Below are 16,627 nucleotides of genomic sequence, written 5' to 3'. Positions count from 1 at the left end.
CATCGGTAAGAGTTGCAGTCATAAAGCGTGATGTCACATGACTACATTGCTTAGTGATGGCAAACCCAGCAGTCCCTATTGCCATAGTTAACTGAATCTCATTGGTTGTTTAGCGAGGATCCACCCTTCCACCCACTCTGCTCACCCTGTTGCCCACCCACTCACCCTGCCACCCTGCCATTCTGGGATCCACCCTGCCACTCTACTGCCCTATGCTCCATTCGCCCTGCAGCTTTGGGCTCTGCTGACCTTCCTGCTTTGCTCCCCCCAGCTGAAAAGGCACACCTGACTTGGCCCTTCAAGAGGCAGCTGCTGGCTGCACCAGGCCTTCTTCCCAAGGCTTCATGCGGCCTTGTCCAAATTGCATACGGCTTTCTCCTGGGGGCTCGGAAGGCTTCAAAGCCTTCTGAGAAGGCTGCTGTCAGGTTCAGCCCAAGAAACTCAGTGGGACGATTCTGGAACAGTTCAGTTACTTTTTTAGCTTACACCTACTAGACAGAATCTTGCCAGACTAACTCTAACTCCCAAAGACTGCAACTAAACACTCCGAATTCCTTAGGGTGGTGCCAGTCTCATCCTCTTGGCTTTCACACGCTCAGGCTGCAGGCTGAGGAGATGCTTGAGATTCTTCTCACTCTCCCCATGACCTTGGACCTCCTCACTCAAGTCTTCGATCACATCACCCTTCTCCCCAATTTCATCCTCCCCCTCTGAGTTCTCATGAGAGCTAGGCAGTGGTGGCAGAGATGAAAGCACAGGTGATGAGGCTCTATCTGTGTCTCCTTGTGCCTCCCCCAATTCATCTGATTGGTCCTGCAAAACAGCTACAGCATTACTAGAATCAGTCCCCCTCCCCCCTAAAAAATGTAAACCATAAGTGGAAGGCTATGGGCTCCGTGCCCCAGCCCTCTCTGACCCAAAGGCCCTCACCAAACCTTCCATACTTTTCAGGCATGCTTCCAGGAGAATGCAACAACAACGGAAGGGCCACTGCAACATTCTGCCCAGCTTGCCCGAGTCTCTGGGCCATTTGGGCCATCACCGCTTGTAAATTATTTATCTGGGTGTTGACTTGTTGATGTTATAATAATGCCGCCGCCAAAAGCTGAGGTGTCAAATTAGCCCCCTGGGGATCCATTGCCGTACTTTAAAATTCCTCCCTCATAATGGGAGTAGGGGTCTGACAAAATTGATGTCAGGTTCAGCCTAAGAAACTCAGTGGGATTATTCTGGAACAGTTCAGTTACTTTATTAGCTTATACCTACTAGACAGAATCTTGCCAGACTAACTCTAACTCCCAAAGACTGCAACTAAACACTCTGAATTCCTTAGGGTGCTGCCAGTATCATCCTCTTGGTTTTCATATGCTCAGACTGTGGGGTGAGGAGATGCTGGAGATTCTTCTCATTCTCTCCATGACCTTGGACCTCCTCACTCAAATCTTCCACGACAGCCACCCAGGGTTGCACATTGCCCAAATCAAGCAGAGCCCAGGGCAGCTGGGTCAGCAGAGGGCAGCGGACTGCTGGTCAGAGTTGGGGGACAGATCAGCGGGTTGAGGGAGTTGAAACGCCCCTCCGGTGTTAAGTGCGGGCAGGCTGCCAAGTGCCTAAATTTTGATCATGTGACCACAGGGAAGATGCAAAAGCTGTAACTTTGGGGACCAGGCATAACTACCATTTGTTCAGCATTGCTGTAATTTTGAATGATCACTAAATAAATGGTTGTTAAGCAAGGACTACATTTATAACCTTATAATAAAAGTAGTATGGCCTGCATGAGTTTGATTTCCTACTATGGTCTACCTTGAAGGACTGAGAAAATCTTGCCAGTCTGTGGATTAGTCCGGGGCCTGGTGGGAAAGGCATTAAATAAAAAAATAAATAAATAAATAAATAAATAAATAAATAAATGAATTCCTACATTTATGAGCTGTGGTGAGCTGCCGAGGATCATAATATGAAATAGAAAACCATATATGTTCTATAAATAAACAAACAAATAAATCTGGGTAGAAAAGGGAGTGTCACCCCCCACCCACCGCCAAGTCATGCCATGCTGCCTCATCATGGCAGGGTGGTATCCCTGGGGGGGATGAGCGAAGATTGTCAGGAGTGTATGCCAAAAGTCCATATTTCCAGCAGGATCGCCCAAGGTGTGGAAGTCATTCCAGCACGCAGGCAGCTTATACTTGGCAGCAGTGATACAGGAAGAAGCTGAAGGCAGATGATCATGTTAGTGACAATGGCAAAGGCATTAATTCATATTGCCTGGGAGAAAGCAACGCTAAACCACAGTAAGCTCAGCACAGTGAAAGATGAAATGAAGTGACTACAAATTGGCACCTTAGGCATCAACAAATTGAGATGGATTGATTTGGGACACTTTCAGTCAGAAGATTATACTGTTTATTACTCAGGACATGAAAAACAAAGAGAAATGGCATGCTTTTAATGTTAGGAAGGGTATAGCAAGAACAGTACTTGGCTACAATATAATCAATGATCAAACAATATCAATTAGATCTGGTGGACAACCCTTTAATATGATGACCTTCAACTTTATGCTCCAACCAATAGTGCAGAAGAAGAGGAGGTTGATGAGTTTTATGATCGGTTCAAACTGGTATCAACAGAACATGCAAGCAAGATGTGCTACTTGAGATTGGGGACTGGGATGCCAAAGTTGGAAACATGAAAGTGGAAAATGTATTTGGATCATATGGCTTAAGAACTGAAATGCAGCAGGAGACCAACTGATCAATTTCTGCCACTCCAATAATCTCTTCATAGCTAACACTGTCTTCAGACAACCAAAATGATGCTCTATATACACCAGATGGAGTATATAGAATTTAAATTAACTTTATTTTGCTAAAAGGAAGTGGAGGAGCTCAATTATACCATCAAAGACATGTCCAGGTGCTGACTCTGGAATAGTTCACAAACTGATCATGTGCAAGTTCCAAGTCAAGCTAAAGAAGAAGAAGAAGAAAGCCAGTTGGTTTCCACAATATGATCTTGAACATATGTCCACCATTTTCAAGGAGAACATCAGGAATCACTTTGAAGTCCTGAATCTTATCAACAGAGACCAGAGAAATCATGGAATGAACTTACAGAAGTCATTAAGGATGAATGTAAAAAGAGACAAAGAGACTGCCAAAAATGAAGAAAGAGAAGAAAGCAAACTGGATATCAGAACAAACCACTGAAATTGCCAAGAAGAGAAGCCTAAGCCAAGGAAGACTAAGTTCTCAGAAAGGAACAGAAAGAGTCCAGAAAGCTGTTAGAAGAGAGAAGAAGCAGTATTACAACAACATCTGTAAAGATATTGAAGATAGAAACAGACATGGAAAAACAATGAAAATCTTTCAAAAGATCTCTGAACTCAGAAGGAGGTTCCAACTTCAAATTGGTATGCTAAAGGGCGCCAATGAACAGATAGTAACTGATTCAAAGGAGAGCAAACTAAGATGGAAAGTGTATACAGAAACACTGTACAGCAGAAATGTCAAAATCCAAGATAACTTAGAAGATATTCCCTTCTTACAAGAACCTCTAGTACTAGAAGATGAAGTTAGGTTTGCACTCCCGTCATTACCAAGTAGGAAGGCTACAGGAACTGATGGAATACCCACAGAAATATAGCAAGAAGCAGAAGAAGAATCAGTCAAGGTTCTAACCAAGCTATGCCAGCAAAGAATGACATAGTGGCCAAAAGATTGGAAGAGGCCAGTCTACATTCCATTTCCAACAAAAGATGAGTTACCGGTGTGTGCAAACTATCATACACTATCATTAATTTCACACACTAACAAAATAATGCTATAACACAGATTAGAGCCCTGCATGAAAAAAAGGCTCCCAGATGTTCAAGCAGGCTTTAGAAAACACCGAGGAACACAAGGCGTTACTGTTGACGCATGCTGGATAATTGAGAATGCCAAAGAATATCAAAAGAAGTCATTCTTTTGTACTTCATTGAAGGCATTCAATTGTGTTGATCACATCAAGTTGTGAAATGTGCTCAGAAAAATGGGAATCCCAGAATATCTCATTGTCTCATGAGAAACTTATATACAGATCAGGAAGCCACAGTATGGACAAAACATGGTGAAAGAGACCAGCTCCAGGTTGGCAAGGAGTGTGACAAGGCTGTATCCTCTCTCCTTATTTATTCAACCTATCTGCTGAATATATATTAATGGAAGCTGAATTGAAAGAAGATGAGTGTGGTTCTAAAATTGGAGGAAGAAACATCAATAATCTCTATTATGGTGATGACACTACCATCACATCTGAAAATTTAATTACATCTTCAAACTCTAGTAATTAAAGTCAAGTAGCACAGTGAAAAACATGGGACTAAAATTAAATATAAAGAAGACCAAACTAATGACAACAGGTACAAAACCAGCCTTAGAACTGACAATGAAGATATCAAAGTGGTGGATAGCTTCTGCCTTTTAGGATCAACCATCAACAGTAAAGGAACCAGCAGTCAAGACATACACCACAGACTAACACTTTGTAGAGCAGCTATGAAGGCCTTGGTAAAGATATTCGAATGCTGTGATGTCTCTGTGTTTACCAAGATCAGAATTGTGCATTCCATGGCATTCCCTGTGGCACACTATGGGAAAAAATTGGAGTTGGAAGAAACAGGATAGGAACAGTGCTGACATTTTTGAACTTCGATGTTGGAAAAGATTCCTGAGAATACTGTGGACAGCCAAGAAAACAAACTGATGGATCCTCAAACAAATCAACCCCCAGTTCTCACTCAAGGCACAAATGACCAGGGTCAAATTATCCTAGTTCAGACATATTAGGTGAAGATCTAGCTCTCTGGGAAGTCTCTAATGCTGGGAAACATGGAAGGAAAGAAAAGAAAAGGACAACCAGCAGCAAGGTGGATGAAGTCAGTTACAGTGGTGATGAGTGCACCCTTGGGAGTCCTCAAAGGACAGGTTAGGGATAGATAGACATGGAGAAAATCTATGCAGTTCTTAAGAGTCAACAATGACTGAATGTCACATAATCAATAACGAAAGAGAGTTTAGTCCAAAGCTGAGTCAGACATGAATAAGTGCACACTAGAACAGTCCAAGGGCCCAGGTTTCATGGAGGTTACTCAGTCGTTTTTCAGTCAAAGAGCTGAGGTTCTGGAAGCACATAAATTTCACCTAGAGTAGAGCATAAATCTGAAATTGGTGCAAATATTTCTAACAAAGTCTAGCAATTGGAAGTGAGGGGGACTCAAGCTGTTGACTCCCCTTTTTTAAGCAGCCAACCAGTGGGGGTCTGTTTGGCTCTCCAAATTTCTCCAAATGTCCTCAGGCTGGTGGCTGTTGTGTTCGAGGCCCTCGTCAGCTGACTTCTCTTGCACCTATTCTGGCTGATAAGTGATGGAGTCATTCCTAAGTAGCTGATTGTTCCCGGCATTCTGACACTGTGCTGAGAGAAGCTTACAGAAGCTCTCCTACTTCTCCAAGTCAGGGAGAATCATGACCTATACAGCCATAATGCATATTGTCCAGCTTTCAAAACTCAGGAAACAAGGATCACTTGGATTTCTGGAATGACCTTTATTGTTAGTGAAGTAAGGGAAGAACATCTTGAAAGCCTGCCAAAGCTATTTTATGGATCAACGTATCCCTAACATAATTTGGGCAGAGATACTCTGAGTTTTCTTTCTCACCCATCCCCTTTCCCTGTATGAAGGAATCTCTTCTATAACAGTCTGGCCTGCACCTCTGTGTTCCTGGGATCTAGTAACCATTCTTTTGCATGCATACATCTTTGGTAGCTCCGTTACATATGGAATGTGTGCCAATACAGGCTGTCCATTATAAAATGCCTGTAGAATTTATGCCCTTAGCTGAAATTGTATGTTCAAAGATGTGTTTGCGGTGGTTCTTTTTTCTCTCCCACCTTCTACATCTTACTGAAATGACAATTAGAGATCTGGTACCTCTCGTATATCAAAGCTCCTATGTTGCATTTCAAAGAACGTGTCTGTAAAACCTTCACACTTTGAATGATAGCCACATCTCCCTTTCTGTTACGTCCTTTTCAGCTGGAAACCAATTCTTTCTGCATTTGGGGTCCCCTGTTAGCATATACTGATGATCAGTGTGTCTTTGATCAACATTTTGCATAAGACCTTGGGGCTCAAGAATAACAGTGACATCAAAATTAAACAAGCTGACAATGGTGGGGCGGTTGTCATCATCACTAAGTTCAATTACATCAGGGAAGCTGAGAAGCAGTTCTCCAACACCATCTTCTTCTTCCTCCAACTTCTTTCCTTAGTTCCCAACTTCTTTCCTCGGTTCCCGCAACAACATATCACTAGGCTTTCATGTCTGGGGGAAGACTGGAACCTATAGTTTCCCAGTTTAAGCTGAGCACCACACACATTACACCAAAGTGTCTCTCAAGTTTTCAGGATTGGGACAGGGAATATTAGTGTGGATTTTCTGTAGTTAAAAAAAAAATGAGTAGGAGAATATTGGGAGGGCTTTTAATGGCACTCCCATAACATAAGGCACTCATGTTACCCCTTAGTTTTTTCCTAGCAACATCTGAATATGCGCAAAAAGAGGAGAAACATTTGGCCCCACCCACACCAAGGATGCTTTCATTGTTATGGGTGATACAGAAGAGTGTTTTTCTTTCTTTTTGGCTGGAGGAGTATAATGCTTCTGGGCTGCGGGATGCGAACCCTTTTATTTTGATATGAATGCACATTATATCACTAAAAATGATTTTCATATCTTCTTCACTAATATTCTATTCTATTCTTTTTTAAATTAATTTTTATTAACAATCACAGTATAAAGAGAAAACTAATATGAAGTGTAAAAAAAAAGTAAAAATAAAAAACAAAAAGTGCAAAGAAAAAAAACCTTAAAAAAAGAAAGAAAACAAAAGAAGTAATGTCCCCCTTCTTCCCAGCAAGTATAAACAACTTTAACAACTTATCACTATCTCTTCAAACAGAACAAACAAATTCTTCATCCCATATCTCAGCTCATTCTCTATAGAGCAATCTTTAAGACCTCATCATCCATCCTAATCAGCAAAAGTCCATAAAGGGTTACCAGAAATAATGATCTATATATCATAGACTTGATCCAATAAACCCACTTGAATTCCTTCCTTTTACATTTACATATCAGTTTGTATCGTTAAACAAATCCCCCAAACCTCATCATTCAAATCTACTCAATTGAAAAATCCTATGAAAGTTACCATAGATAACAACAAAACTGTCTTAACCTTAGTCAGATTAATTTAAAATATAGCAGATGAACTCTTTCCTATAAAACACTTACCTATAAACAAATCCTTAAAACATCATTGTCCAGTCCTGGTCAGAAAAGAATCTATTATAATTTTCCACAAATAGCAACCTATCTATTTTAACCTTGGTTAGATAAACCAACTTCATATTCCTTCCCCTTGCTGCCAACAATCTTAATCTTTAGTCCCTTAATTAATGTCCAAACTCTTGGTTTCTTTTCATTCTGTCTTTGCCTCTTCTCACAAAATCGCTGACAACATTAACAAATCCCATTTCTACATCCAATAGAGAAAGGTTATCCATGACACTCTTCTGCTCTGTCCTTTGTATATCCTTTTTTGTTACCAGGAAATCTGCTGGTTTTGTTTGTATATTCAAGATTTCATCTTTTTCCATCTCCTTCTTGAAGCTTTTCATTTCCTTCTTGGAGGACTTCCAGTAAGTACCATGCTGAGCTAGACATCCCTGCCGAACTGGGACAGCATTTATGGCAGACATCAGCAGCTGGATGCAGGATCATAGCTGGCAAAATCTCTCTGGAGAAAGGAGAGATCATGAGATTGCCCACACCACTTCAGACAGCCGCTCCTCGTAAGTAGACCACAGGAACCAAGGTTTTGCAGTCGGCTTATGAGTTGAGCGGCTGGGAGTCAAGGGATACCATCTAAGCTCACAGTAGTAATGCAGCTTTTTATGGTTGATCAACTATTCATGCTTTTGCATCTGGTGGAAAAAATAACATGATAAGATGGGACTTTGAAGAATAGACAGGAGAGTGCACTTGAAGGAAATAAAGATTATAATTAAAGGGGAAGAATACTTAAACATGACCTGATAAAGCAGAAGGGAGCAAAATCTTTTAACAAATGATGCATTGAGAATTTTTTGTCAGAAGTTAATTTTAAAGATCTCTTCTATTATTCATAGACTAAGTGATGTTACTGAAGAGGAACAAGTTTCACTGGACAAGACTGAAAATGATTCAAATATGGGCTCAGAATAATTACCTAACATTTCAAAGAAAAGATCCAGGGCAGCTCACTAGGTTCTGTAGTGAATTTGGAAGATATCTGTATAGCTACTGCCTTGTATGTCACCTTGATGTGCCACTGGAGGGAAGAATGGGATAAAAATAAGTTTCATTTCTTTATTAATTGCTCCTTCTTGTTCAAATCAGGTCTCAGAATAATGATATACAATTTGGGGGAAAAAATGCAGCCCAATAATCCTGCTGCTGAAGCCAAAATGGAGAAGATCTCCACTGCCACCATATATTTCCCTTTGGTGCTCAGATAGGTGGGAACAAATGATATCCAGACACTACAGAAGACCAACATACTGAAGGTGATAAATTTGGCTTCGTTGAAGCTGTCAGGTAACTTCCTGGCTAGGAAGGCCATCATGAAGCTGATAGTGGTCAAGAACCCCATAAAGCCAAGGACACTGTAAAACATTGTAGTTGAACCTTCATTACATTCCAGAACAATTTCTTCATCCACTGAATGCATGTCAGAACCTGGGAATGGGGGAGAAAGTGCCAGCCACACTACACAAATAGTGAATTGAGCCATTAAGCAAGATAGGACAATCGTGTTGGCCAGCCTTTTCCCCACCCACTTCCTCATTTTTGAGCCGGGCTTGGTGGCCATGAAAGCAAGAACCACCATGGTTGTTTTCCCCAATATACAAGAAAGAGCTGCAGAGAAGATGATGCCAAAAGCAGGCTGTCTCAAGAGACATTTCCCTTGGTCAGGTTGCCCAATGAAGAGCAAAGTGCAAAGGAAGGAGAGGAGGAGAGCAATGAGAAGAATGTAGGTGAGGTTCCTGTTGTTGGCTTTGACGATGGGAGTGTCCTGGTGTTTAATGAAGATCCCCAGCACCACAGCTGAGATGACAGAAAAGGAGAGTGCGATCATTACCAAGGAAATGCCCAAAGGCTCTTGGAAAGACAGGTAAGTTATACTTTTTGGAAGGCAGCTCTCCTGATCCTTGTTTGGATATTGATCCTCTGGACACGGGAAACAGTCATCTAGGTCTGGGGGGGGGGGGAGAACCCTTGTTCATGGAATCATTATGGATTTTCAGCATGAAGAATTAATCACAGATTATATTCACTAAGGAATATGACTTACATAGGAGTTCATATAATTTTTTCTTAAAATAATTTATAATGCAATGTATAATGTGTTGCAGTGTTCAGTTTCAATATGCCCTGAGTTATACAGCTATCTCTAAATCTTAATATGATCCTTCTATTCTCTATTATAGCCCACAGCAAGGGAAACTGGGTAGAATAGGAAGCAAAAACAGTAGAAACAAGAGGAAAAATGTTGCATGGATAGAATTATTAGAGTCGAGCTTAATGTAACGTTACCTTTGCTTCCAAAATGAAGATAGAAAGGAAGCATTGTGGATTGTCTACCAATAAGCATTGGTTTCCTGCAAAACTCTTTCTAATTATTCAAGGAAACATTAGAAGAGACAATCCAAATCTTAGAAATGTATTGATCCTTAATGAAGATTATGCTATTTAGAATGAACTGATTCATCTTATCATCAAATATCTCACTGAACTATTAAGATGTAGTTCAGGTTTTCAATGCTAAATTATGCAACTTGAGGTAAAGCTCCAAATGTTCAGTCCCCTTAATATTGATTAAAAATTTAGACCCCATTTATATTTATTAAATCATTGATATATTGAATATATTCCTTTGCTTACCCATTTGGTCAGCTATCTTCCCTACTAGACACAGTCTGCAGTGATAGCAGCAAGATAATTTCCCTTCCACTTTTATCTTGCTATGGCCCAAAGGACATTTCTCATTACAGATGGAAACAGGTAATACCTGTTAATAAATGAAATCAGAATTCTTTCACATGAAGAATTTATGTTTTCAGAATGTTCCTTTCATCAGTTATAGATATCCAAACTCTTCATATTCTAATCCAAACTGTAGTGTTCCATTTTCCAGTTTTCTTCTGTTTTAAATTCACCACTGAATCCTTACACCTAGTGTTTCTCAAGCTTCAGTAACTTGAAGAGGTGTGGACTTCTAGTCCCAGAATTCCCCAGCCAGTATGTTGAAGATGGGTTTGAAGTCCACACCTCTTCAAGTTACTGAGGTTGAGAAACACTGACTTAATGGTTTCTTATCTCACACCTATTACACTAATGGTGTGATTGTGCCCAACATAGTATTCTAAAGATCGGTTCCGAGGAAATCGGTACCAGAAGCTGGTGTGGGAGAGCTTGTAATTCTGGAGCCCTTGAGACACACTTTCCTTAAGATTCCTTTTTTTTCCTCCCAGGGTGTGGGTGTGCGGGTTCATATTCTTACCAAGAGCTCTTGCTATGCTTGGTGCAATGTGGTGAAGTTCATATAGAATAAATATACAAAACAAATTATAATTAATGATAGTTAAAAAAAAAACCAGATTACAGTGAAATCAACAGACTAAATGGCAGAAGAACCTAATCTTTATTGTCTCTTCTAATAAAATGTACGAAATGATGCTACTGATGTTGTATATCTTTACTTTTCCATTGATTCCCAGTGCCATATTTCATTTTAACTTTTATGAACTTTTCATGGCAGCAATCAGAAATCCTAAATGAGCTATTTTCAATCAGGCTGCTAATAGCAGGGTAACTTAAGTTTTCTGAGCTTTAGTTGATTTCTTTGAAGCTTGGAGCAGATTGAGAAAAAATGGATTTGGTCTTCTCTTAAATGATTTGCAGATAATAGCGATCATTGCCTCATTCACCTGTTTCCACAAGATGCTTCCTTTAGGGACAGGCACCAAAGATTAAAAAGAGGTCTTTTTGTCCACAGACTCAACAATTTGGGGAATATGATTCTGTGAAATTATTAAGGTGGAGTATAATGCCATTTATAAATCAAATTCAGAGTTCTCTCTTAGAAATGTGGAATCTCGTCAGAAAGCAGTTTTCTGTGTCATATTCTTTCCCCCATTGACTGGCACATGTTTTATTTTTAAACATATCTTCCTCCCGCACCCTTTTTTAATGACTTTGATGGATAGCATGCAATCATACTCCTCTACTTGGATTAGCATAACCAGTTAGCTAATCAGAGAGATAGATAGAATCTCCGGCAGATACTCTTTGATCATGTTATATATTCCACGAACAAAGAGTTTCTGCTCCCTATTTCATTTCTTCCTGGGGAGGCAATTTCAAATTTAGCTCTACGGAGATGAAATCATGAACCATGGGTATGCCATTTTAAAAACAATTTCTTTCTCTTTCAATAAATGCTTTGTTTCTGTTAAGCTATATACATTTCTAGAGTGGCATTATTTTACTCAAGCAGTTAGAAACACATCTTGCATACTAAGATAGCTTTGCTTTGGTACTAAAGATATATTGTGGATATAGAAACCTTAACCCACCTGTTTTATTTCAGTAGTTTATGTTCATTTCACATCCAAAATGGGTGGGGGGGGGGAAGAGTCTGAGGTTGCTGAATAAGTTAATCCATGTTTTGTTGGGTTTTTTTAAAATCATGTATTGACATGGGTCAATGGATGAAGGATTTAATAAACATTCAAAAATGAGACACACCTGGTTAAATATGTGGGGCCAAACAGCATCCTTGTCCGAAATGGTGAGAAGGTTGTTTGGGGGCGCCATGGGATCAATTTTTCCAACTTGGACTCTCAGAAAGGTCTGGTTTGGGAACGTGATCCAACTGAAAATGTCAAATCCAGTTCCTATTTCCCCACTGGGGCCAAAAGAAACCTCATCCCCAGCGCTATTGTTGAAGGAGACCTGCTGCAAAAAATGGTGGAGCTGAATGAAGAAACAAAGAAATAGAAATATTAATTGGATTCCTGGAATTATAAGGACAAATCTCAGTTCTTTCAGTTTGACCTATGCTCAATGGAAAGTAAACTTTTGCATCAATCTACACTGTTTAACATCGGAAAAGAAATGTGTTCCAAGATGCATTTTCTACTCTGTTGCCTGTTTTTCAGTTGAAAAACTGTCAGATGAGAATTCCAACAGAAAATTGAAAAAGGGAGAAATCTGGCAGATCACTGTGCTTTGATCAACTGAGCATTTCAGGAATTGTGAATTCAATTTGCTGGTATAAAATGTAGATAAGATAAAATTCTCCATCATAGAAAATGTTAGGCCAAAATGCCCTTTCCTTCCATCTAAGGGGTCACTTTTTTAAAACAAAAAAAAAGGAAAGATAATATTAAACAAATTAAAATTGAAATTTCCTTCATGTAATTGATTAACAGATTTGCTATCGACTCGAACTAAAACAATTCATATTTTCACAAGATTTGTTGTCATTTCTCTTTTTATTCTCTTTGAGTCTTTGTCTCTCCAAAATTAAGTTGGTGAGGAATAATAATGCTACTAAGTAACAAAGCAGCTTTTGAGGTTTACATTTGAAATTCTCAGATATAATGGATTGAATAAGTTCTGGTATAGGTCATTTCATACATAAAAATAGTTTCCAAGGTTCATATCTTATATATTTTTAACCGTATCCCTATTTTAAAGAAATTCCGAATTCTATCTGGTACTGCACAAATCACTTGAACATTAAAATAAATTTTGAAAAAGAAAGTATTTTTTCTTTTCTTTTTTTCATATGACAGTACCAAGTACTTCCAAATAGCATTCAAAACTATCTCTAAAATATCCTTCCTATTAAGTGCAAAAATAAAACAAAACAAAACAATCTGCTTCTCTTGTACTGTGGACATGACATGATGACCTTGACACATTTTGCATTAGCCAACATTACCTGCCATGGAGATTGAAGCAACAGCTTCCAACTTCTTCCATCAATTATTTGATCCCCTTTGGGTTTGGAGGAGCGCATGGCCCTCAGAGCATATGCCACAGCATAGACCGCATTGTAGATGCTGTAACTCAGACCTCTCATGGTGCTCTCAAACACAGAATTTGGAAGAGTCTCCAGCTTCTCTTCTCCAGTGCAGATCCTCTCAGCATTCCCATCTATCATCTCACTGGAGAATGAGCATTCAAATGCATCTTTCCAAAAATCTCTAATAAAGCCATCTTCTTTTTCAAAGTTTGGGTTTCTCTTCTGCATAAATTGTTGGAATCCTGCTAGCTCCTTTGAGTGAATTGCAAAGGAAAGAGCACCATGGAGAAAATCAATGGGCAGCTGTCTTTGCATAAGAATGGAGGTGAATTCCATCTGGGCTGTCATGATCCAAACTTTGGCTTTTCTCTCCTTAGGAATATCATCAGAATCTAAAACATAGATCATTATTCTCAAAGGCACCATGCCTGTAATTTCAGCATTCAAGATCACTGCAATGACTGTACTCCCCATGATCACTTTGTATAATTTATCTGCCTTTTCCATCATTTCAGCTGCTTCACCACCATACATTATTTGGGGGATGCAATCTATAAAATCAAAGCAGATTCCTCTCTCTGAAAACATGGAAAGACTGTTTTGAACAAACCTCTCTTTATCCTCCTGATACATAGAAATTAACCCCACCCAGGTCCATCCAAAATGCAACAGTAAGTGCAGGATTCCTTTAAGCTGGTGCATCTCATCTGGGAACATCCATTTGACAAACAGTGCTCCTGTTTCATGTTTCATCAATGGAGTTGATCCATATGTGATCTAAATGATGGGAAGAAAGAACAAAGGCAAAAAAAAAAAAACCTTTAAAAAAATATGTGCAATGCATGTGTGTTTATTTAACCCGATCTCTGGATCTGAGTGGAATATCAAAAGAGCGTTCCTTAAAACTACAGTTTTACAACTCGATATCTGGAAGTTAAGTACTGCTCATGAAGCTAAAAGGGACAGCCCTTTGGTGATATTCTTTATATCTCTAGAATTTCTCATCTTCTTGCCTCAAAAATTTCATGCTTCTTTGGTCTTTCTAAAAAGAGTTTTCATGAACATCTAACACCTGAATTTAATAAATAGCAAATAAACTTCACATCTTGCTCTGTTTTTGTTTCTCACCTGGGGAAATTTGTAGTTGCACAGAATGGTTGCCATGCAGAGGCAGGTCTGAGAACGGGGTCCTCCAATGGCAGCTATTGTATTGGTCTGGTCATTACACTTGTAGTTGGGGATAAACTTATCTTTTGTAGATAGAAATTCCAGGGCTAAAAGATAAGTTGAACTTTCCTCCAGATAGTCGGTAGCGATGTGGAAACCGAGGCTAACATTGGGTAAAATCTCAGAATGTTCATTGATCTCCTTTACAGCAAATGCCAGAGCCAACGTGTGTTGGTAATTATGAGTGAGGAACCTTCAATGAGAGTTATAAACTATGTCAATATCTCTATGCTTTAGAATCAGGCAGTTGCTATTTTTGTTTTATATGTATACATGCACACACTTGGCTCTGGACCCCTGGAATTTGGCCTTTAGCAAACAATAGCCCTACATTGTATGGACTGGGTACCACTGATGTGGTGGTGGGGGTAGCAAACATTGAGCTAAGATAGCATTTGATTTTAGTTCTACATGTATTTTGTGTGTCTTTTTCTAAGGGTGGGAAGCCAGTTCCATTTGCCCAACCTAGACTTGTAACAGAATGAACTAGTTTCTTAAAGGAAATTGAGGGTTTCCTGCTTCATTTGTGGGTGAGATGAAAGGAAGAAAATCTCAGGAATGAGCAGCGGGCATCTGCAAAGCCTAGATTAGTCAAACCTTTTCCTTGCAACAGAGGACTTTGTTGAAGGAAGGAAGTTTCCTGACGAAAAAGTAATTCATATAGTTCATGGTTCAAATCAATAGTATTCGTCTCAATTTATACTTCAGTATTAGGACAAGCTAAGTTTCTGTGAGCTCCAGAGCTAAAAATGGCTAAATATGGCCATTGGAACTAGTCATATCGATCAACTAGCAACCAGTACATCTGAGCAGAAAACTTACAGAAAGAAAACACAGCATTTAGGTGGGAATTGGGAGCGGGGGAGGAGGAGGAGGAGGAGGCGGAGGAGGATACTTACAGGTACTGATCAAGCACTTCATGAGAAGGAACACTTTGAAAAGTGATCTTGTTTGAAAGAAAGGAAACCTGATAAATAATAGCAGCAATGATTAAGTCTCCAGGCTGATAATACTTGTGAACAATTGGGAGAGGACCACTGAGGTTGCAATTGCGAATGGGAGAAATGAACATCATGTTAGGAAAAAAGAGTAAAACCAGTGTCCTAATTATTACCAACTCACTATAATATATGATCATTTTAGAATGAAATGGTACCTCCTGTGTTACCATGCAACTGAGTTATTGGGTTGGTGCCTCATGAACATTATCTGAAGTGAAGACAATGAAGTATCACAGATCAAGCACAAATCCTCCTCCTCCTCCTCCTTCTTTTTCCTACATGCAGTTCTGTATTTCTGAGCAGATATTAATGTACTGTAATATCTTACTCTGGGGTCATAGTTTTGTCAGTGTCTGCTGGAATTCCCTTGAGACATGGAGAAGAAGGGACAATGACTATACTTAATTAGTAATTAGTACTATTGCTTGCAATAGCACTATGTTTGAAAAATATCAGAAGGAAACATGCTTATCATATCTCAGTAGACACTGTTGCACTCTATGAACCTTTGGAACTAAGACATGAAGTAGGAAATGGGGGATTGAGAAGTTATATACACAGAACAGGAAAACAAAACTTAGTTAGAGAAAAATAAAGGAATGAAAATGCATCCGTTGGGCTCAGTTTACCCACCCCTTTCCTTAATACAGGATCTACCTTGAAAAGTAGTACTGTAACAATTGTTGAAATTCTAGATTGAGATAATCCTGGAAGTATGTTGGAGGAGATGGGCGGCATACAAATTCAATAAATAAATAAATAAATAAATAAATAAATAAATAAATAAATAAATAAAGTGTAGCAAGATAGAATTGATAGGAAATAGGGCTCAGGAATGGGGGTTGAGCCTGTTATGGTGGATTTATGCTCCCCCAAAGAGCAGGTGAGCATTTTCAGAGTGCTCCTTGATCTTCTGTTGTCTCTTGTTCTCCAGATCCTTCAGCAAATCAGGAGAATATTTGTGGTACCACACCTGGCATGCCAGCTATGACCACTCCAATGGCAGACTGGTTAGGCCATGTTTATCACTTCCCTAGCTTTCCTCACTCATCAGTTTACTCTAATTCTTGACACTCTGAAAGATACAGTGGTGCTTTAATGTTTGTGAACATGTTTGAATTTTCAATATTTCTCCATAAATATGACCTAAAACATTATGGGTTCTCCACACAAGTCCTAAAACTAGATAAAGAGAACCCAATGGAACAAATGAG

General features: G+C 39.4%; 1 protein-coding gene across 1 annotated transcript; it reads right to left on the bottom strand.

Annotated features, from left to right (window-relative positions):
* Positions 1-8,451: 8,451 nt before the first annotated feature.
* On the bottom strand, positions 8,452-15,487 carry LOC148215281 (vomeronasal type-2 receptor 26-like). Its single transcript, XM_088144012.1, has 6 exons — positions 15,312-15,487; positions 14,314-14,605; positions 13,102-13,962; positions 11,901-12,128; positions 10,035-10,161; positions 8,452-9,347 (listed from the first exon to the last, which is right to left on the bottom strand). The coding sequence occupies exons 1-6, from the start codon at positions 15,485-15,487 to the stop codon at positions 8,452-8,454; spliced, it is 2,580 nt and encodes an 859-aa protein (XP_088000138.1).
* Positions 15,488-16,627: the final 1,140 nt, after the last annotated feature.

The sequence above is a fragment of the Python bivittatus genome, unplaced genomic scaffold (genome assembly GCF_059951505.1).
Source record: "Python bivittatus isolate LINGU-HERP-01145 unplaced genomic scaffold, Pbiv_v1 ctg000430_np1212, whole genome shotgun sequence".
Taxonomy (NCBI): Eukaryota; Metazoa; Chordata; class Lepidosauria; order Squamata; family Pythonidae; genus Python; species Python bivittatus.
This window is presented reverse-complemented; position numbering and strand designations above follow the sequence as displayed.

Bases quoted from the DNA above. Each gene is read 5' to 3' on its own strand.
- LOC148215281 (XM_088144012.1), bottom strand. From the start codon at position 15,487: ATGATGTTCATTTCTCCCATTCGCAATTGCAACCTCAGTGGTCCTCTC. The intron at 13,963-14,313 runs GTGAGAAACAAA...CCCATCATTTAG, and splicing joins GCAACTACAAATTTCCCCAG to ATCACATATGGATCAACTCC. The intron at 12,129-13,101 runs GTAATGTTGGCT...TTCTTCATTCAG, and splicing joins TGCTTCAATCTCCATGGCAG to CTCCACCATTTTTTGCAGCA.